Here is a 20,031-nt window from a genome sequence, read left to right on the forward strand (position 1 = left end):
CCGGGACCCGCATGCTGCAGATGGTGAGGACTCTGGCGCAGTTCACCATCGCGCTGGAGGACATGCGAGACATCGGGGACGGCATCGACGCGGCCTTCGCTGCCTCCGGGCTTGGCGGGGTGGCCGAGGAGCTGCCGGAGAAGGGTTGCGGCAGTCGTGGTGGTACCGAGGTGATGCGAAAAGGGATAGGGGGGGTCGTGGGGATGGAGATGAGGCGGGGGGGTCTGGTGGGATGGGGGGGATTATATGGGGGGGGTGCATGGATGCGTCATGTTTGGACACGTGTGCGCCCAACAGAACCTGGCACCTGCAGGGTCTGGACTGCGATTGCCGTGGCAACGGTGCCTCCATCCTCATCCTCAGCCCCCCCGGGGGTTCTCTGGATCGTAGGGAGGGGGGAGATGCTTCTACCCGGAGAGGATGATGGAGGGGCTGGAGCCATCGCTGCCACCACCCCCCCCCCACCCCCACCCCCCACCCCCAATGCTGATTTACACTGCGGAGGTGTCGGCTGGTGGGGAAATGCCCCAATTCTCATCGTGGCGGGGGTTGATCCCGAGGGTGCTGAGCATCTCAGGGGAGGCAGGATGAGGCCGGGGTGCGGCGGGGGCGTCCGCAGGGAGAGCAGATGGAGACCAAAGCAGCATCAGCCCCACGGGGGAGAGGCTTTGCTGGGGTAAGGGATGCAGTGGGGTGCATCCTGCCTGCGCCCGGGTACCACATCACCCTGCCAGGATGGTGCATTACCCCCAGCTCCTGCTCATCCCAGCGGGAATTTCCCCCTGCCAGGATAATGCCGCTGCTGTAACGGTGGAAAAAAATCCCCTTGCCAACAGTTGGGCCTCATCCTGTGTCTCCCCACTGCTGAAAATGCCCAGCTGCCAGTGCGGTGAGTGGTGCTGAGCCTGCTCAGGTTCACAGATCTGGCCCTTTGCTTTGCTCCTGAGCTGGGACAGCTCTGGAAAATACCGGCAGCATCATATTGAGGTGGGGAACTCCAGACTGTGCGAGGGTTGGGGAAACTGAGGCAGGGCAGGGGGGGTCAGGCGCTCTGTACCTCTAAAACCCATCCTCCAGTGGGTGCCTTTCAGCCCATAATTACAACAAATTAATCCAGCAGTGAGAGTGTTAATAAACCTTCAGGCTGTAACAAAGTGGGGAGGTCTCAGCTGGTGTCCCTGAGGACTCCAGCATCGCCGAGTTTGGGGGAGGCAGATTTCCTGGGGGGACTTGGACCCGTCACCGTAATACTTGGCTCTGGGCAGTTTCCTCCTTGCTTGGCTGAAAAGGCTGATACCAGCTTGGTTGGGCAAGTGGGGAAACTGAGGCACGGCTCTGTTCTCAAGCACCGAGCAGGGTCTGGCCAGGATCCCCCCACCGACATTGCTCCCTGGGGACCGCCAGGGAGATGGTTGCCCCCAGCCTTGGTGAGGATGGTTGGGCTAAAGCTTCCTCCTGTGCTTGCAGAGCAGCTTCACAGCACACGTGTCCTCACTGGGAGCACTGGGAGGGGACACACAACCCCACGTGGCTGGAGGACGTGGGCTCATCCCACAAGGAGATGGGGGGCATGGGGGTTCGGTGGCTCCAGCAGCCCCCAGAGAGGCAGCAGATCAGGGGAACCTGGTCCCAGTGTGCTGTGGTGGCCAGGTGGGACATCCCTGCCCCCGGGGTTGTTGGGGTGCCCAAGCACCCAGGACCTTTGGAGGATCCTTTTCCTCAGGCTCTTTGGGGTATCCCTGCACCCACAACATTTGGGGTGTCCAAATGTGCCTTAGGGGTGTCCAAGCATCTAGGACCTTTGGGATGTCCCTGCACCCAGAGCTTGGGGCGTCCAAGCACCCAGGGCCTTTGGGGTGTCCCTGCACTCACAGCTTTGGGTGTCCCTGCACCCAAAGCTTGAGTTGTCTCTGCACCCAGGGCCTTTGGGGTGTCCCTGCACCCAAAGCTTGAGTTGTCTCTGCACCCAGGGCCTTTGGGGTGTCCCTGCACCCAAAGCTTGAGTTGTCTCTGCACCCAGGGCCTTTGGGGTCTCCCTGCACCCAAAGCTTGGGGTGTCGAAGCATCCAGGGCCTTTGGGGTGTCCCTGCACTCACAGCTTTGGGTGTCCAAGTGTCCAGGGCCTTAGGGGTGTCCCTGCACCCAAAGCTTGGGGTATCTTTGCACCCAGGGCCTTTGGGGTGTCCTTTGCACCCACAGCTTGGAGTGTCTTTGCACCCAGGGCCTTAGGGGTGTCTCTACACCCAGGGTCTTAGGGGTATCCCTGCACCCAGAGCCTTTGGGGTGTCCCTTGCACCCACAGCTTGGGGTGTCCAAGCACCCATGGCCTTTGGGTGATCTCCATTGCAGTCTCCATACCCAGCACCTCGGAGCATCTTCTTTCCAGGGGCCAGCAGAGGGTATCTGCACCCAAAATATTTGGGGTGTCTCACATCCTGGTCTCTGGAGAGTCTACATATGCAAAACTTTTGGGGTATCTCTGCACCCAGGGCACTTGGAGTATCTCTGCACCAAAAACTTTTGGGGTATGTCTGCACCCAGTGTCTCTGGAGCACCTCCACACTCAAAACTTTTGGGGTATCTCCAAATGCAGGGCCCTTGGAACATCTCTACACCCAAAACTTTTGGGGTATCTCATACCCAGGGTCTCTGGAGGATCTCTTCACCTGAAACTTTTGGGGTGTCTCACACCCAGACTCTCTGGAGCACCTCTGCACCCAAAACTTTTGGGGTATCTCTGCACCTAGGGCCCTTGGAGCATCTCTGTACTCAAAACTTTTGGGGTGTCTCACACCCAGAGTCTCTGGAGCATATCCACACACAAAACTGTTGAGGTATCTCTGCAGCTCTGAAGCATCTCTACACCCAAAACATTTGGGGTGTCACTGTACCCAGCACCTTTGTAGTACTTCCACACCCAAAACTTTTGGGGCATCTCAGCACCCAGGGCCCTTGGAGCATCTCGCACCCAAAACGTTTGGGGTGTCTCACACACTGGGTTCTGGAGCATCTTGCACCCAAAACTTTTGGGGTGTCTCACACCCTGGGCTCTGGAGAATCTCACCCCCAGGCTGAGCTGCAGGGGCGTCCCCCAGGGTGCTGCACTCGAGGTGGGGTCTCCGAGCCCCACAACCAAGAAGACCCCGACCCGTCTGCTTCCCAAGGCTGGCAAATCCATCCCACACCACCACCTCCCCGTGCCTCCCACCACCCCATTAATCCCCCTCCTGCGGGGCCACGACCCAGCGCCGGGGTGCCCGGGGTGCTGGGCGAGAGACGAATTCCTACGGGACCGCTCCGAGCGGAGCCGCCGGAGAGACGGAGGGCGCCGGGACCGACCCATGTAGGGCTGTGAGATCCAGGGCGGGCTCCTGACGCGGCCGCGGAGGAAACCAGGCGTCTCTGTGCGCTCGGTGTCATGTACTTCCTAATCCTCCCAGATTCCTCCATCGGGGTGGAGAGGGAGCGGAGGGGAGCTGGACGCCAGCCGGGTTCCTCCGGCGTTCAGCTGCCCCGCTGAGCCCCCGCACCGGCGCTGACACCCGCCACGTAGCTCCCCTCCATCGTGTCACCCCAAAACTCATCTTTGTCTTTCTTTCTACCCGGGCAGGACATGAGGAAACACGTCATCATGACGCTGCTGGACACAGAGCAGTCCTACGTGGAGTCCTTGCGCACCTTGATGCAGGTAATGCGGCACGGCTAGGGACGTGACACCCCAAACCACGTTACGGCATGACTGTCCCTCGCTTGTCACCATCCCCAGGACCCCAAGTCGGACCCCCAGTTGCGGGTGCTCTACTGGCACCGATGCGGCACGGGGGTGCACTGGGGACGGGTGGCAGTGGGGATGCTGGGGACTGCGGGACCAGAGGTGGGAGCAGCGTGGCAATAGTGTCAAGAACGGGGTGTGGGGGTCACCTCTGTCCCCCAAATCAAGCCCGTAACGCTCCTGGTGGGTTGTCACCTGGCAGGTATCTTGTCCCCAAGCCCCTTCCTGTGCTTGCCCCCCAAAAGCTCTTCCTTATGTTGCACCCCGTCTCCTGTGCCATTGCTTACGGCCATCCCACAATGGGGAACCCCTTACACCCCCCATTCCTATGTCCCCCCATTTTCTGCTCAGTGTCATCACCTGCAGCCATGAGCCAAGGTTTTTTCTCGATCCTTTTTTTACTGAGCTGGTTCCAACTCCCCTGGAGCAGCCTGGCCGGAGGGTCCACCCCACGTTTCAGATGTTAATGAAGGTGTTTTAGAAGGTTAATGGTGGTCAACGCCCTGGAGACTAGATCACTCTGGCATAGGTGTGGGTTGTCCAACCACATCGCTGCAGGTGGAAACACCACAAAATCTGAGTTCTGCTCTGCTCCATACGAAGCAGTGCCTGTAGGACACTGCTGGGCATGTCCGCAAGGGCATGGGGCACCCATCGTCCCAACACCCAGGCGGGCTTTTCCCATAAATCCCCTGCAAGGATGCCCCCATGGTGGACCCAGATGTGCTCTGCCAGATGTTGCTGCAGGAGGGAAGGACATCTTGGAGGCTGCTCTTAGTGCAGATGTTGGCTTGGAGGGGTGAGAAGACTTGGGCTCTGGGATTTATTTTGGGGGAAACCGTATGGGGTTCAGGGTTGGGCGGTGTCCCTGCTGGTCTCGGCATGGACAGAGACTGTCCCAGGGGCTATGCCCTCTTCTGAGGTGGGACAAGAGACTGGTTGGAGAGGACAGCTGTGCTGGGGCTCACCAGTTCCCCACTGGAGGGACTGGTTGGACACAGGTGGGAATCACAGGGCATTAATGCCTGAGCTCTTCCCCACGGGACACATCCTGGCATGCTGCAACCAGGGGGACCTCGCTTTCTGGGGGGCAGGTCATAGGGCTCCAGATGCCCCCAGCTCCCCATCTCAGTGGGACAAGGTGCTTGGATGCATGACATGGCCTGGTGGCATGTTGCATGGTGGCTACCAGGGACAGGGACCACCTTGGAGTATCATCTTCCAGCCAAACTAGATGGTGCATGGGCAATCCTGCCCGCTCTCCCTGTGTGCTGAGGCGGGGGCTGTCTCTGTGCTCTTCTTCCCCATCTGGTCCTTGCTCCCCCCATTTTATGGCAGGTGGGATGCACGGCACAGCCCAGCCCAGCTCCTGCTGGGCCACACTAGGGCAGGTGAAGTGGATTACGAGCCTCAGGAATGATTTGGCCCTTCTAACTTGGGTCTCCATGAGATACCCACCATCAGCTTGAGGAACCTCATCCTTGGGGGGTGACTCCTTCTTTGCCAGCTTGGATGGAGATGTTTGAAGCTGTTTGAGGTGGGTCCTGTCCTCACTGCTCAGCTTCATGGTCCTCCCAACATCCTGAAGGACAGCAGCACCTCATACCGGTCAGGCTGAGGAGGCAGCAAGGCTTGAGAAGACCTTCCTCATCCTGCATCCCTTGCAAATCCAGGTGTCCCATTCCCGGGGGCACTGCTTCTCTCCACAGCTCTGCCCCACAGTGGGAGGAATGGGGTTTCATAGCAGAGCTGCCCACCCAGCCTTGCACAGGACATGCTTTTCCTGCTGGTCCTGAGCATCGCTCACTGGCCATTACCTGAGAGATGCTGCCGGGTCAAGTGGTCCAGGGCTTGATCCAGTGCATCCACCCTGCTGACTTCAGCCCTTCCTGGTGCCAAACACCCTAAATCTCACCAGGAACACACCAGCTTTTGGATCCCAGGATCATGCTGCCATAATTTCCCAGCTAGATTAGGGTCTGTAGCAGAAGGAGGTGACCAAGGCCTGTGACGGCGAAGATTTGGAACCTCTCAAGGCTGTGGCTGGGGAACAGAGGACACTGTGCTTTGGGGGTTCCTCATGCAGACCTGTCCCACTCCCCACACTGCCATGGGGATGCACTGGGTGGGACTGGACCCAGGGAGGCTGGTGAGCAAAACCTGCTGGGACCCGGTGCTGTCTGGTCCTTCTGGTGGGTCCCACAACCCAACATTCACTGGGGCAACCCCCCGCTGCAGGATGCCACCGATCCCCATATTTAGCACGGGTTGAAAAATTCATACTGGGGGGTGTGTGGGAAAAGAAATCTATGGGGACCCCGATGCCTTTGCTTCCCCGCAGGGTTACATGAAGCCACTGAAGCAGCCAGAGAACTCGCTGCTGTGTGACCCATCGCTGGTGGACGAGATCTTTGACCAGATCCCCGAGCTGCTGGAGCACCACGAGCAGTTCTTGGAGCAGATCCACGACTGCGTGCAGAACTGGCATGAGAAGCAGAAAGTGGGCGACCTCCTCGTGCAGTCGGTAGGTCCTTACGGGGTGGATTTCCCCCGGGGAACCCAGGCGTGGCCGCTCTTGGGCATGGCCTCAGCAGGAGAAGTTTCGGAGCAGGAGGCAGGGGAGTGATTAAAGGACGGGTCAAACACGCCTGGGATGGAGAACAGGAGACGATCTCCAGGCCTGCTGTCTGCTTAGCGTAACGGCGTGGTGTTGCAGCGACCGGCTGGGTCTGCAGCTCCAAGTTTCTGCCTCGGGAGCAGAAATGTCAGGGCTGAAAAATCGAGGGGGGCGGGCAGAGGACGAGCCCTCCCCGCGCCAGCCCAGAGCCAGGATTAACCCTTGGGGCAGCTTCTCCCAGGCGTGCCCGGGAGGTCCATGCTGGACCTATCCCCTTTTTCCCCACCTCTTTTCCCCTCCCAGTTCTCCAAGGACGTGCTGGTGAACATCTACTCTGCCTACATCGATAACTTCCTCAACGCCAAGGATGCTGTCAGGATTGCGAAGGAAGCCCGGCCGGCGTTCATGAAGTTCCTGGAGGTGGGTCCTGGTTCCTGGCCCTGTAGATGCTGGCCAAGGTCCAGAGCCACCTGCAAGGCGGCTGGTGGGGCAGGATGGGGTTTAAATGGAATAAACTGGTAATCTATGGTCAGACCAAGATTTTTCCCTGCACCTTCTTCTTGGTTTTATTGTAAAGACACAAGGTTGGATGAACCGGAGTCACTCCAGATGGTGTAAAAAGGAGTCACCCTGACCCCAAATGGGTGCTGCTCCAGGTCCTGGGCTGGTGGCACTCCAGGTCCCTGCTGTGTCCCACCTAATGGGGCCATCCTTATCCCCCACTGGTGTTTTGCAGCAAAGCATGAGGGAGAACAAGGAGAAGCAGGCTCTGTCCGACCTGATGATCAAGCCAGTGCAGAGGATCCCACGATACGAGCTGCTGGTGAAGGTGAGTGCAGGCAGCTGGGTGCAGGCAGGAGGCCCTCTGTGCCATGCCGGGAGCAGGTGAGACCATGCTCCTCCTCACCTTCATGTAATGGGAACTTTTAGGGGTCTCATGTCTCTCCTGGCCCCTTTTCCCATCCCTTGACACAAAGTTGGTGTCTCAGGGCATGCACGCAGCTGTGCCCTCCTGGGGATGGTCACCCTGAGGACTGTCACCCCGCTGTTTCCCCCAGCATGTCCTTATGGGTGTGCAGTCCCCTTCCCCTCTACCTTTCTGCTGGGAGGTTGGACACTGCAATGCCATTTTAGGGCCAGTTGCACTGCCACCTCCTCTGTGCCTCAGTTTCCCCGTGCCAGGGTCACTCTCCCTGGCCCTGAGGCTGGTGGGGATGTGCTTTCATAGAATCACAGGATAGTTTGGATTGGAAGGGACCTTCAAAGATCACCTAGTCCACACTCCCTGCCACAGACAGGGACACCTTCCACTAGCCCAGGTTGTCCAAAGCCCCGTTCAACCTGCCTTGAACCCTTCCAGTGATGAATTTCAGGCATCCGTGCAAGGTGATGATGTGCTCTCAGGAGCTGGTGACCTCTGTAGAGAAGGCAAAGACCAGGCTGGTGGTGGCCAAAGCTCAAGGCTTCGTTTCTTTGCAAAACCCATCCTGCATGGGGCTGGTTTCCATACCCAGCAGCTAGAGCAGCGTGGTAGAGGCTTTTGCTTGGGGGTGTCATGGCATCACCCTGGCTTTGCCCATGGTGACGTCCGGGCTGTGTCCCCATGGTAGGACCTGCTGAAGCACACGCCAGAGGACCACCCCGACCACCCTTTCCTCATCGATGCTCAGCGCAACATCAAGCAAGTGGCCGAGAGGATCAACAAGGGCATGAAGAGCGCAGAGGAGGTGGAGAGGAACGCCCGGATCGTGCAAGAGATTGAGTCCCACATCGAAGGGATGGAGGACGTACGTATGGGGGTCTTACAAGGGGTCTGTCTTTCCTTCTCCTTGAAACACAACCATTTCTGCTCTTTCTGGGTCACCCCAGGCTGGGCCACTTGTTTTCTCCTCCGGGTCCTGCTTTTCCCATCATCGCTTGGCCTTGGTGGGCTCCTGGGGCTTTGGTAACGGACTAGGGTGCTGATTCTGAGCCGAGGTGCCACAGTGGCAGGGACGAAGCCCATGAGGGTCCCCTCCCCAGGGGCTCCCTGCTCATGAGCCTCCTTGTCCCCACAGCTCCAGGCCCCGCTCCGCAGGTTCCTGCGCCAGGAGATGGTCGTGGAAGTGGTAAGAGCAGGGTGGTCACCATCAGGGCCATGGGACCGCACACTGAACGGGGCAGTGGGAGGCTTCAATTGTGGGTCATGGGATACCAGTGTGCCCATGGGAGGCTACAGATGGATGGATGGATGGGTGGATGGAGATGGATGGATGGAGATGGGAGGAGATGGGAGGATATGGATGGAGATGGGAGGAGATGGGAGGATATGGAAGGAGATGGGAGGAGATGGGAGGATATGGGTGGATGGATGGATGGATGGATGGATGGATGGACGGACGGATGGACGGTTGGGGACAATATAAAATTCTCCAAGTGTAAGGGAAGATAAGATGGGTTTAGGTGCAGGCAGAAGGAGGGAGAGCCCACAGCAGCCCCGGGCCAGGGGTGCACAGGGAGGCTGGAGGTGGAGACCAGGAGGGTCCTGGTGAGGCCATGCCTGGTGTTTCCATGGCCCTGGCACTTCCCTGTGAGCGAGACCCTGTGGCTTTACCTACACAGCCATGGCACCCACATCCTCTTCCACCCTTGTGAGGACTCATCCCACCCCACAGCCTCCCTATGCCAAGGCCGCACATGGGGAAACTGAGGCAGGGGCTGCTCCCAGTGCCGGTGGGGTTGGGGCTGGACATTAACCCCTTGGTGTCTCCCACCACTCTGCAGAAGGCAGTGGGTGGGAAGAAGGACCGCTCCTTCTTCCTCTTCACGGACCTGCTGGTGTGCACCACGTTGAAGCGCAAGTCGGGCTCCCTCCGCCGCAGCTCCATGAGCCTGTGAGTACCACTAGACTTGAGGGCCCCCACTGGGATTAACCCCCATCGTTAGGGTTGTCCCCACGAGCTCGCCTGGCTTTAGGGTGCTGGGGACATGGGTGCAGCTCAGCCCTCCCCCCCAACTTCACAGGTACACAGCGGCCAGCGTGATCGACACTGCCAGCAAGTACAAACTGCTCTGGAAGCTGCCGCTGGAGGACGTGGACATTGTCAAAGGTCTGTCACTGCCAAAAGGCATCCCTCACCCCTGGCTGGTGGGGCGGGGTTAATGCCACTCACATGTCCCCACACAGGTGCCTCACAAGCCACCAACCGGGAGAGCATCCAGAAAAGCATCTGTCGCCTGGATGAAGACCTCAGCACGTTGGGGCAAGTCAGCAAGCTGTCGGAGACCCTCAGCTTCCCCCACCAGGTATGGGGATGGTGGCCCTGGTGACATCCCCTGGCTGGACAAGTTCCCCGTAGAACCGAGCAGGATGTCCTCAGTGAGAGGGAGAACCTATGGAAGGTGGCCATGAATGCCCTCAGAGGGCCCCAGATACCACCAGCTCCAAAGCCACAGTGGGGTTGGGGCAGCCTCCAAAGGATGCTCAGGGATGGATGGGGACATGGTGACATTCTCTGGCCAGATACATTGCCCATAGGACCGACCAGGAAGTCCTCAGTGGGAGGGAGAACCTGTGAAAGCATGGCTAGTGGCCATGAATGCCCTCAAAAGGCCCAGATGCCACCAGCCTCAAAGCCAAAGAAGGGTTGGGGCAGCCTCTGAAGGATGCTTGGGGGTGGACAAGGTCAGCTTCACTTGGTGACCCTGGTGCTGTCCCTTGTCTGACACCTTCCCTATGGGACTGACTGGGATACCCTCTGTGAGAGGGAGAACCTGTGGAAGGTGGCCACAAATGTCCTCAAAGGGCCCAGATGCCACCAGCCCCAAAGCCACAATGGAGTTGGGCAGCCTCCAAAGGGTGCTCAGGGATGGATCATCATGCACATGGCTGGTGGTGGCCCATCCCTGAGAGCTGAAGCGTTGTCCCCGTCCCCAGAGCCTGGATGACGTGATCAAGGACCTGATGTCCGCCATCCACCGGGAGCTGGCAGAGAAGCAATCCCTGTCTTTCAGCATGGCCTTCCCCCCCAACAAGGTGGAGCTCAGCACCACCAAAGCTGATGGCACCGAGTCCTTCATCTTTGAATTCCCCAACCCCGATGCCCGACTTGGCTTTGAGCAGGCCTTCGAGGATGCCAAGAAGAAGCTGGGTAACATCAGGGACCGGGGAGGTGGACACGGTGGTGGGTTCAGCATCACACCCCCGCTTTGGTAGTCCCCTTTCCTCCATCACTTCCTCATCCTCCAATTTGATTTTTCCCAGCTTCCAGCAAAAACTGCCTGGACCCAGAGTTCCTCAAGGCCATTCCCATCATGAAGACACGGAGCGGGATGCAGGTACTTGGTAGCTGGGTTCAAGCATCCCACAGGACCCACAGTCCTCCCCATCCCAGTGGACTTGCCACCAGATGCCGAGAGCTCCTGCGCCACTCCTGAATGACCCAATTCATCCCATTTTTTTGCTCCCTTGCAGTTTTCTTGTGCTTCTCCCAGCCACGGCAGCCCAGAAAGCTCCCACGAGGTTTGGGTTTGCAACAGCGACGGTTACGTGGGGCAGGTTTGTTTGCTCAGCGTCCGTAAGGAGCCCACGGTGGAGGCGTGCATCGCTGTCTGCTCCGCCAGGATCCTCTGCATCGCCTCCGTGCCCGGTCTCAAGCGGGTGTATAGGTAGGACATTCCCACCGGCACCGCGGCGCCGGCGGGCACAGGGCAATGCTGGAGCTGCTTCTTTCCCCCCCTCCCCTCGTCGCGGCAGGGAGCGTGCCGAGCCGGTGGGCAGCCCCTCCTCGGAGCCGATGCCGGCGCAGCAGGAGGATGCGGGGCCGCAGCCGTGCCTGCACATCTCCATCTCGGGTTCGTCGCTGGAACTCTCGGAGCCGGTCGACGGTGGCAACAGGGAGCTGGTACCCTTTGACAGTGATGACACGGATGACGAATCCTCGCCCAGTCCCTCGGGGACTCTGCAGAGCCAAGCCAGCCACTCCACCATCTCCTCCAGCTTCGGCAGTGAGTCCTTGCTTAGCAAAAAAGCCACTTTTTGGCCCCAAAATGATGGGCAGCTCCATTGTTTTGGCCACTCTGCTTTGCATTCCTTGGGGAAATCTGCAGGTGGAGGCTTTTGGGCCAAGGAGATCCTGGGAAAATCAGCTCAACATGGTGGTGCTGGGGTGGGGCTAGTGGCTTTGGGTAAAACCTGGTGTGGGTTTTGGTGCTCAACATCCCGATGTCTTGACATTTCAAGGGGACCTGTGGTCTCTTCCCCATCACTTTGGTGGGTGTTGGGTGGTCCTGGTCTGACCCATTCCCTCCTCCTCCTCCTCCTCCTCCACAGATGAAGAGATCCCAAGCTGCAAGGAGGCAACGGCGGAGACGACGAGCTCAGAGGAAGAGCAGGAACCCGGCTTCATGCCCATCACTGGCACCTACGGCCAAAACCGGCACGGTGAGAGCCCCACAGATGGGCGAGCCCTGCGCCGCTCCAGCCGTGGCTCCTTCACCCGGGGCAGCCTCGAGGACCTCCTCAGCCTTGACCCTGAAGCCCATCAAAGCTCCATGTGGTTGGGCACCGAGGACGGCTGGTACGTCCCCAGGATGGGGGGACACATACGTGGGGTGGATCCTGATCCCAGGTGAGCCTCAAACTTTGCTTCTCTGCTGCAGCATCCATGTGTACCAGTCCTCAGACAACATCCGTAACAGGAAGAACAGCATGAAGATGCAACATGCTGCTGCCGTCATGTGCATCTTGTAAGTGGGGAAGGGGGGTTTTGGCTCCAGGATGTCCATGGAAGGGTGGTTTGGTGTGGCTGAGCAGGGCTTCGCAGCCGGTTGTCAAAAGGTTTTTCTCCCCGCAGGTACCTGGATAACCAGGTTTTTGTGTCATTGGCCAACGGGGAGCTCGTTGTGTATCAGCGGGAGGCAGGTGAGGCCGGACTGGGGACATCGAAGGGTGCTGGAGGGGTTAAATGCAGCTCCAAAGTGGTGGCTGTTGGGTGTGTGGCTTGGGCCCCACCCTAGGGAGGGATGCTTGCGGTGCTGCTGGCTTCCTTGCCTCTATAGGAAGGGAAGGGACATTCCTTGAGGGGTGCTGGAGACCCCAAAGTTGGAGCCAGCTGGAGGTGTGCATCCTCCTCCTGGTCCCTGCCTGCCACTGGCATCCCCTGGGGACATCAGCTCATGTCCCCTCTGACAGGGGACCTGGCAACAGGCACCTCCAACCACTGCATCCCATTGGCCGGGTCAAGATGGGGCGTTTTTTGGGGATGCTTTAACTATCCACCCCACTCCCACCACCCTCACAGGCCGCTTCTGGGATCCCCAAAACTCCAAGTCGCTGTCCCTGGGCTCGCCGGGGAGCCCCATCACCAAGATGGTGGCAGTGGCAGGGAAGCTCTGGTGCGGCTGCCAAAACCGCGTCATCGTCCTCAACACCACCACGTTGGCGCAAGAGGTACCGTGGGTGATGACGGGAGGTCGGGGGGACGGTGACAGGCATCAGTGGCACGATTGGTGGCATCGCTGTGGCTCTTGTCACCCACAGCACACGCTCCAGGTGGGACAGGACAGCGGGCGCAGTGTCACCTGCATGGTGAGCGCGGGGACCGGCGTGTGGGTTGCGCTGCAGAGCAGCGCCCAGGTCCGGCTTTACCACGCCACCAGCTACGAGCAGTTGACCGAAGCTGATATCACCCCCCCAGTACACAAGATGCTCGCCGGTAAGTCCCACCGGTGACACGTCTCCAGTGGGTGCCCATCGCTGTCCCCAGTGGGTACCTGCGCCCATCATCTGCCTTAAAAATGTGATGCCCCACGACATCCAGCGCTGGGAAGTTTAATATCCTTTATCCCGACCAGTTTTGGGGAAGGAAATGTGACTCCCTGCGCTCATGGGGTTTGTCCTCTGTGTCGTGCAGCTGCGTAATCCCATGGGGAAGTAGGGCAGCCCCTGGGCAGGTGGATAATTCCACGCAGGATTAAGGCACCCCTGGACATTTTCATAATCCCACGCAAAAACAGGGCAACCCCTGGATGGCTGCATAATCCCACGAAGGATTAGGGCATCCCCTGGGCATTTTCCTAATCCCACACAGAAACAGGGCAACCCCTGGGCATTTTCTTAATCCCATGGGGAAATAGGGCAGCCTGGGCAGATGGATAATCCCACGCAGAAACAGGGTTGCCCCTGGGCATGTGCATAATCCCACACAGAAATAGAGAGCCCCTGGGTGGCTGCATAATCCCACGAAAGGATTAGGACACCCCTGGACATTTTGATAATCCCACGCAGAAACAGGGCAACCCCTGGGCACCTTCATAATCCCGCACAGGATTAGAGCAACCCCTGGGTATCTTCATAATCCCACGCAGAAACAGAGCAGCTCCTGGGTGGCTGCATAATCCCACAGGGAAATAGGGCAGCCCTGGAGTATCTGCATAATCCCATAATTGGGCAACCCAATCTGACAGTACCCCGGGGTGCTTTATACCATCCAGGGGGGTTGTGGGGTCCCTTCCCCATATCCCACGTGCCGCAGATACCCCTGGGAACAGAGACCGGTGGCAACGGCGGGGTTCACAGCCCCATGCCGGGCAGGGTAAGATGCTGATGTCTGGGATACTCGACAGGCTCAGATGCCATTATCCGGCAACACAAGGCAGCCTGCCTGCGGATCACGGCTCTCCTGGCGTGCAAGGATTTGCTGTGGATCGGGACCAGCGCCGGCGTGGTGCTGACCCTCGCCGTCTCGGCCAAGGCGGCCCCGGCCTTGGTGGGGCTGTCCCAGGGTCACACCGGCCACGTCCGTTTCCTCACCGCCATCGAGCTGCCCGACGGTTTCGATGTCCTCTTCCCATTGCCGAGGGAGACAGGTAGGTGGGATGATGGGGGGGCCCAATCCTGACCCGCTCCGGGGTCCCCCTGACTGATAACCAGGAATAGCCTTGAAGTGTGGTCACCAGAGTCCCCACTCCATCCTTGCCTTGTTAAAATCCAGGGAGAAAAATCGGGGTGGGAGGAAATTGGGTGCTATCCCCCGTCCAGGGTTTGGGGGATCACTCAAGTGACCCCAGATTTCCCTGGCAGACCCTAATTCCTATGGGGAAAAGGCACCAGAAAGCCGTGTGCTGGGTGTCTCCCAGCCCAGCTCTGAGGTTGGGGTGGGATGGGGAGAAGGCAGCAATGGCGGGGGGGGGGGGGGGTTGATGGGTGGTAATATGGGGGGGGGGGGCTAATTTGGGGGTGGGAGGAGTTTTGGGGGGCCAAGATGTGACACCTGGGCAAGTGGTGGTGATGTTTGGAGGATGCTGGTGGGAGGATGCCAGGATGATGCTGGTGGGTTGATGTTGGGATGATGCTGGTAGGATGATACTGGTGGGAGGATGATACTGGTGGGAGGATGATACTGGTGGGAGGATGATGCTGGTGGGATGATGCTGGGATGATGTTGGTGGGATGATACTGGGATGATATTGGGATGATGTTGGTGGGTGATACTGGGATGATGCTGGGATGATGTTAGTGGGATGATGTTGGCGGGAAGATGCTGAGATGATGTTGGGATGATGTTGGTGGGATGATGGTGGGAGGATACTGAGATAAAACTGGGAAGATGCTCTGGGATGCTGCTGGGGAACAGGGGAGCCACAGGGGGACCATCTGACAGCCTGTTGGGGTTCTGCACTTGGCAGGGGCCGAGAAGCTGAGCGAGGCAGAGAAGCGAGATCCCTCGCGCCCTCGCGCCCCCGCCCTCGCCCTTTCCAAACCCAAGATGCTGGTGATCAGCGGGGGGGACGGCTACGAGGATTTCCGCCTGACCAGCAGCAGCGAGACGGTGGGCCGGGACGACAGCACCAACCACCTCCTCCTCTGGAGAGCGTGAACGGCCGTGGCCCCCCCCCCGGGGCCACCCCAGTGAGGAACGGGGGGTGCTGGCCCCCCTATATGCAGAGGTGGGGGGTCCTGATCCCCCTCCCCGCCACCCCCCGCCCCAGCGCCTCTCATCTCCAACCCGGCTGCTCTCTGTGTGCTCGGGGTTGGGGGGGATGAGCCCCCGCCCTCCCACCATCCCCCCAGCCACCACACCGGACTTGGGGGGGGGGACACACACACTCACACACACCGCTTTTGGGGCGTGGAGAAGATGGGGAGGGGGGATGCGTTGGTTTTGGAAGGCGCTAGCGAAGGAGGAAGGCGTTAAGAGCATCCCTGGGGACCGGCCGGAGGATGCTGTACAGCCAGGAACCTGCCTTGCTCTCCGGTTTTGTGTGTGCCTGCTTCGGGGCCGGGGGGGGGTGTCACGGCGCTGTCACCCCCTCCCTCCCCTCCCCCTGGACCCCCGGCCACGCCGCGGGACCACCCCAGGGACAATACGCCCGCGGTGTCCCCCCCACCCCGGGCCTCCTGCTAACCCGCTCGCTCCATCGCCAGCACCCAGATAGCTCTGTTTGTTTGTTTGTTTGTTTTAAATATATATATATTATATATATATAAACATCCTTATTTATTTGGGGGGGGGGTTGGGGGGGTCAGGCGCATCATCACGGCGCTGCCAGTCCCTCTGCTCCAGATTTGGGGGATGAAAACCTTCCCGGTTCATCACCCCAAGGCCGAGCTGGACCCCACTGATGGAGCTGGAACCCCGCAGGGATGCTGGTGGAGGGGGGGATCTGATAGAGGGAAGGGGGAGGAAATTGGGGGGATCCCCCCCTCAAATGTCTGTGATTCCCATGGGATTTCACAGCCTGGGGAGCGGGATGAAGCCGCTGCCGCTGTTCGAAACTTCATCTGGATGGGAACAAGCGTCTTCTTCACCAGACACCAGGGATGTCCCCGCACCCCGAAATCAGGGTGGCGGTGATCAGGACCCTAAAACCAAGACTTTCCTGAACCAACTCTCCTGCCCGCCCTCCATTTTCCCCTTTTTTCCCCCCTTTTTCCTGCTTTCATCCCAGGGTCCAGGTGAGGCTGGGTGCTCGCAGACCTGGGCACACTGGTGTCCCCATGGGAGAGGTGACAACCGGGGTGGTGGGACTGAACCAGGGTGTCCCTGTCCCCATGCGGCCCAGGGAGTGACGCACGTCCCACGTCCGTCTGTCCATCCAGGCGGGGTTGGTGGGGGGGTATAAGGAGGATATTTTGGGAAGGGAAGGGGGAATTTCGGTCACTATGGGGACTCTTTGTCATTAAAGGTCACCCGTGTCAGAATGAAGCTGGCGTGGTCTCGTCCTTCGCTTCGGAGTGGGGGGAGGGTGGGGGGAGGGTGAGGACGGGGGATGTTGGGGGTGGGGGAGGTCCCTCCTTTGTGCCACCGAGTGTCCCCCAGCGGTGACAGACAGACAAACAGCCAGAATGGGGGACACTGTCACCCCGTCAGCCCCCGGGGAGCACCGAGGTGAGGAGGGGAGGGGGGCACCAGGTCCCGGCCGCGACGAGGGTGTTCCCAGGGTGGGAAATTGTCCCCAGGGAATGGGGTTGGAGCCAATGGGGGGTGCGCTGAGAGCAGGTAGGAAAGCAGGGTGCAGCACCCAGGGGTGCCCCCGCAGAGCGCCCCCCCGCGAACCGATAGGGTGCAAAAAATCTTCTTTTTTAAAAAAAAAAATCCTGCTCAGTAGGTAAAAACCCACCGCGATCTTGTATTTTTTTCCAAATTTTCCCCCCCAGCACCCCCAAATCCCGACCCCCCCCCAGCTCCCGCCGCGCCCGGCAGAGGGCGCTGCCCGCGGGGAGGGCGGGGCGAAGCGCGGGAGGGGGCGTGGCCTCGTTGCGTGACGCCACCAAAGGGGCGGGGCGTGCGGGAGGAGCGCGCCCGGCGGGTTCATTCATAAGGAACAGGCGGCGCTCGGCGGGGCGGCCCCGCAGCGGGGGGGGGGCAGGTAAGGGGCACCCCCGGCTGGGTTACCCCCCTCTGCCCCGGGGGATGGGGGCTCATTCCGAGCGGGGGGGGGGCTCACTTCGCCTTAAAGGGTTATTCTGCCCCCCCGGGGCGGGGGCTGGGTTTGGGGTTGCTGCATCTTCAGGCTGTGCAAGGCGGGGGGGGGGGCTGCTTTTTGGGGTGCTTGACCCCCTGTTTGTTATTAAAAAGGGTGGTGTGGGGGGAGATTATTGCGTGACCTTATCCATAAGCAGGGTATGGGGGGGGGGGGACGACTTCACCTTGGTGCTGCCTGAAGTGGGGTGCGGTGGTTGGACACCCTGGTGCTGTCTCCAGCTGCTGCAGAGCGAATGTAGGTTGAAATAAAGGGTGGGGAGGGGAAAAAGTAGGTTAAGAAAAACTCAGCAGTAGCTGCCTGAAAAAAGAGGCAGGAACTGGGTCAGGGTTTGGGGTTTGGTTGGTTTTGGTTTTTTTTTTTTGCCGGAGCTGGAAAATCACAGGGCTCCCAGCCAAAGACCTGCCTCAGCCGGGATGCTGCGGTGAGGGGCTGCACCCCAAAATGGGGCTGGAGCCTGCTGCTGCCTGGGCGTTCGTGCCAGCGATGCCTCTGGGATCATTTGACTTTAATGTTGGATTTTTGTGATGGTTTGGCTGTTCCCACAGTTCTGATGGGGCCCGGGGGGGGTGCGATAACGCTGAGTTTTGCGCTGTCTGCCAGAAAATCCCCCTCCTTGTCCCAAGCCGCCTCCAAGAACCGTTCCCCAAAGTGTTTCTGAACAGTCGCTCCTTTTTTTTCCCGTTTATCTGCAGGAGCCATCAGCCGAAACCCTGTTCCCCCATAGGGAGGGGAAGCCCTCACCGGAATCCCGGCGGGCAGCTTTGGGTTACGGGCTGTGTTAAGGGGGGGCTGGGAATAAAAGGCTTGTGTGAGCCGGTGGGATTTGGGGGGTCCCCAGTGTGTTTACATCAATGCACCAGCCAAGTGGGGTACGGGGCTGGTGGAAGTTGGGGCATCCCCATAAAGCAGCCGGGTCTGGCACTAGTGGGGATATTTTCTGGTTTTCTCTGGTTCTTGGGGGGCAAATTATGTTGGTTTTATTGTTTTTCCCCAGGAGCTTCAGGGCTCCTTTCCACTATGCCAGGGCATCCAGGCATCCCACCATCCCCAGCTGTGGGTTTGTGCCTGCATCCTCCCTCCCCACCTGGGATGTCCCTGAGTCGCCCCCAAAAATGGGTGCTGAGTCCTGGGGTGGCCGTGACCAGGCAAAGCTCCGGTGGCAACCAGGTGCTGGCATCCCCCTGGTCCTTTTACCTCCTGCATCTCCATGGCAGGGTCTTGGTCATCTAAGGGATGTCCTTAATCCTTGGATTAAGCTTGGCCTTAGATCTGCTTTACCTGGGGCCAGCCCTGTTCTCGGTGGGGTTTAAATCTGTTTGTCTTGAACCGGTGAGCCGGGATGCTCCGGTGAGCCGGGATGTCTGGGCTGTGCCAGCCCATGGCATCACTCGGCCACGGCTCGTGGTCCCCCAGCCACGGTGGCACCTGCCCATCCCCTTCCACAGCCATTGCCGCTCCTACCCCAGCAGAGCAGCACCCCAAACATCTCGGGGTGTCCCTAAGGTGCTGCTATTAAAGGCTTAAATACCATTGCCCAGAAGGATTAAAATGTTAGGCTTAAACTCGAGTTTTATTAGTGCTGGCTTACAGGGTGGAGGGCTTGCACCAGTTTCACCCTCCCCCCCCATGATTAAGGGGTTCATCCCAAGTCCCGGGGGAATTCAGGAGGTGTCCCAGTGGGATGCCATCGCCTTGGGAACGACGCTTAGCGGGGAGGCGGCACATGGTGGGGCTCAGGCTGGCCAGGGCACCCCAAAAAAATTGTGGGACCCCATCTTGGCACAGACGGTGTAGTGAAGATGGGGCTTGGTGGCACTTGGTTTGGGGGTGCAGCTCCCCAGAAGAGGAGAAGGCCTGGTTGGCTTCATGCTGGTGCCCTGGTGTGCTGCTCCCTTACTGGGAGCTACTGGGAGGAACTGGAGCATGGAGGATGCTCATTTTGGGCCGTGCCATCATATCCCAACCCACATCCTATAATTACCCGGCTCTGCCCCGCTTGCCCCCCAGCATCCCCCCTCCCATGTGTAATTAGCTGCATCTCATGGTGCCGACCACTAATTAGGAGAAACTCATCAGGCAAAGGCTGTAACGAAGCTCCGGCGTGGCTCTCACGGGACCGTGACGACCGGGGGAATTTCCATGCAGGCAGTGGAGGCTGGATCCGGGTTTGGGTTATTATTTATTTTTTCCTCCCTTCTCCTGTGCTGTCAGCATTTATTTTAATTTTAACAATTAATTGCTGAGCCCAAAGAAGGGATGAGCCTGTGAGAAACACCTTTCAGTTGGCTTGATTTTTTTTTTTTTAATTTAAATGTATTTATTTTTGTTAGTGACTTCATTTCCTTATAGCAGATACATAAGGATATCCTCCGGAGCAGGAAGAAGGTTTATTTAATAGTGTTCAGCATCCTCTGCTCCTTCCCCTCCTTCTTGCAGGGTTGATCCCTCTCCAATTCGGGATGGAGTTGGGATCTGCAAGGGAAGGGGGTGATGCCGGGCATCCCATAAAAAGTCTAATAAAACTTTTTGGAGGATTGTGGAGGATCGATGCTGCAGGGATATTTAGGCAGATGCCTTGGAGCATCCCCATAGCGGGAATAGGGCCCCCAGATTGCTTCTTGGCTGGGATTTTTGCTGGCTGGTGACCCCAATGCTCCCCCTTGGGCAGGTCCCC

The 20,031-nt window shown here is 59.0% G+C and overlaps 1 protein-coding gene across 1 annotated transcript in view; it reads left to right on the plus strand.

Moving 5' to 3' along the window:
- The window catches only part of ARHGEF17 (Rho guanine nucleotide exchange factor 17), a 36,403-nt gene extending 20,544 nt beyond the window's left edge, over window positions 1–15,859 (plus strand). The window contains exons 2-21 of the mRNA XM_074816526.1: window positions 3,611–3,688; window positions 6,114–6,296; window positions 6,693–6,809; window positions 7,126–7,218; window positions 8,000–8,176; window positions 8,447–8,497; window positions 9,153–9,262; window positions 9,393–9,478; window positions 9,556–9,674; window positions 10,306–10,519; window positions 10,633–10,706; window positions 10,843–11,036; window positions 11,125–11,375; window positions 11,701–11,947; window positions 12,030–12,116; window positions 12,224–12,291; window positions 12,671–12,819; window positions 12,910–13,084; window positions 13,995–14,237; window positions 15,057–15,859. Of these exons, the coding sequence (XP_074672627.1) occupies window positions 3,611–3,688; window positions 6,114–6,296; window positions 6,693–6,809; window positions 7,126–7,218; window positions 8,000–8,176; window positions 8,447–8,497; window positions 9,153–9,262; window positions 9,393–9,478; window positions 9,556–9,674; window positions 10,306–10,519; window positions 10,633–10,706; window positions 10,843–11,036; window positions 11,125–11,375; window positions 11,701–11,947; window positions 12,030–12,116; window positions 12,224–12,291; window positions 12,671–12,819; window positions 12,910–13,084; window positions 13,995–14,237; window positions 15,057–15,247 (2,907 nt within the window). The 3' untranslated portion in view covers window positions 15,248–15,859. The remainder of the gene's footprint in view (window positions 1–3,610; window positions 3,689–6,113; window positions 6,297–6,692; window positions 6,810–7,125; window positions 7,219–7,999; window positions 8,177–8,446; window positions 8,498–9,152; window positions 9,263–9,392; window positions 9,479–9,555; window positions 9,675–10,305; window positions 10,520–10,632; window positions 10,707–10,842; window positions 11,037–11,124; window positions 11,376–11,700; window positions 11,948–12,029; window positions 12,117–12,223; window positions 12,292–12,670; window positions 12,820–12,909; window positions 13,085–13,994; window positions 14,238–15,056) is intronic.
- The last annotated feature ends 4,172 nt before the right edge of the window (window positions 15,860–20,031 follow it).

This window comes from Strix aluco, chromosome 2 (genome assembly GCF_031877795.1).
Source record: "Strix aluco isolate bStrAlu1 chromosome 2, bStrAlu1.hap1, whole genome shotgun sequence".
In the NCBI taxonomy this organism is placed as follows: domain Eukaryota; kingdom Metazoa; phylum Chordata; class Aves; order Strigiformes; family Strigidae; genus Strix; species Strix aluco.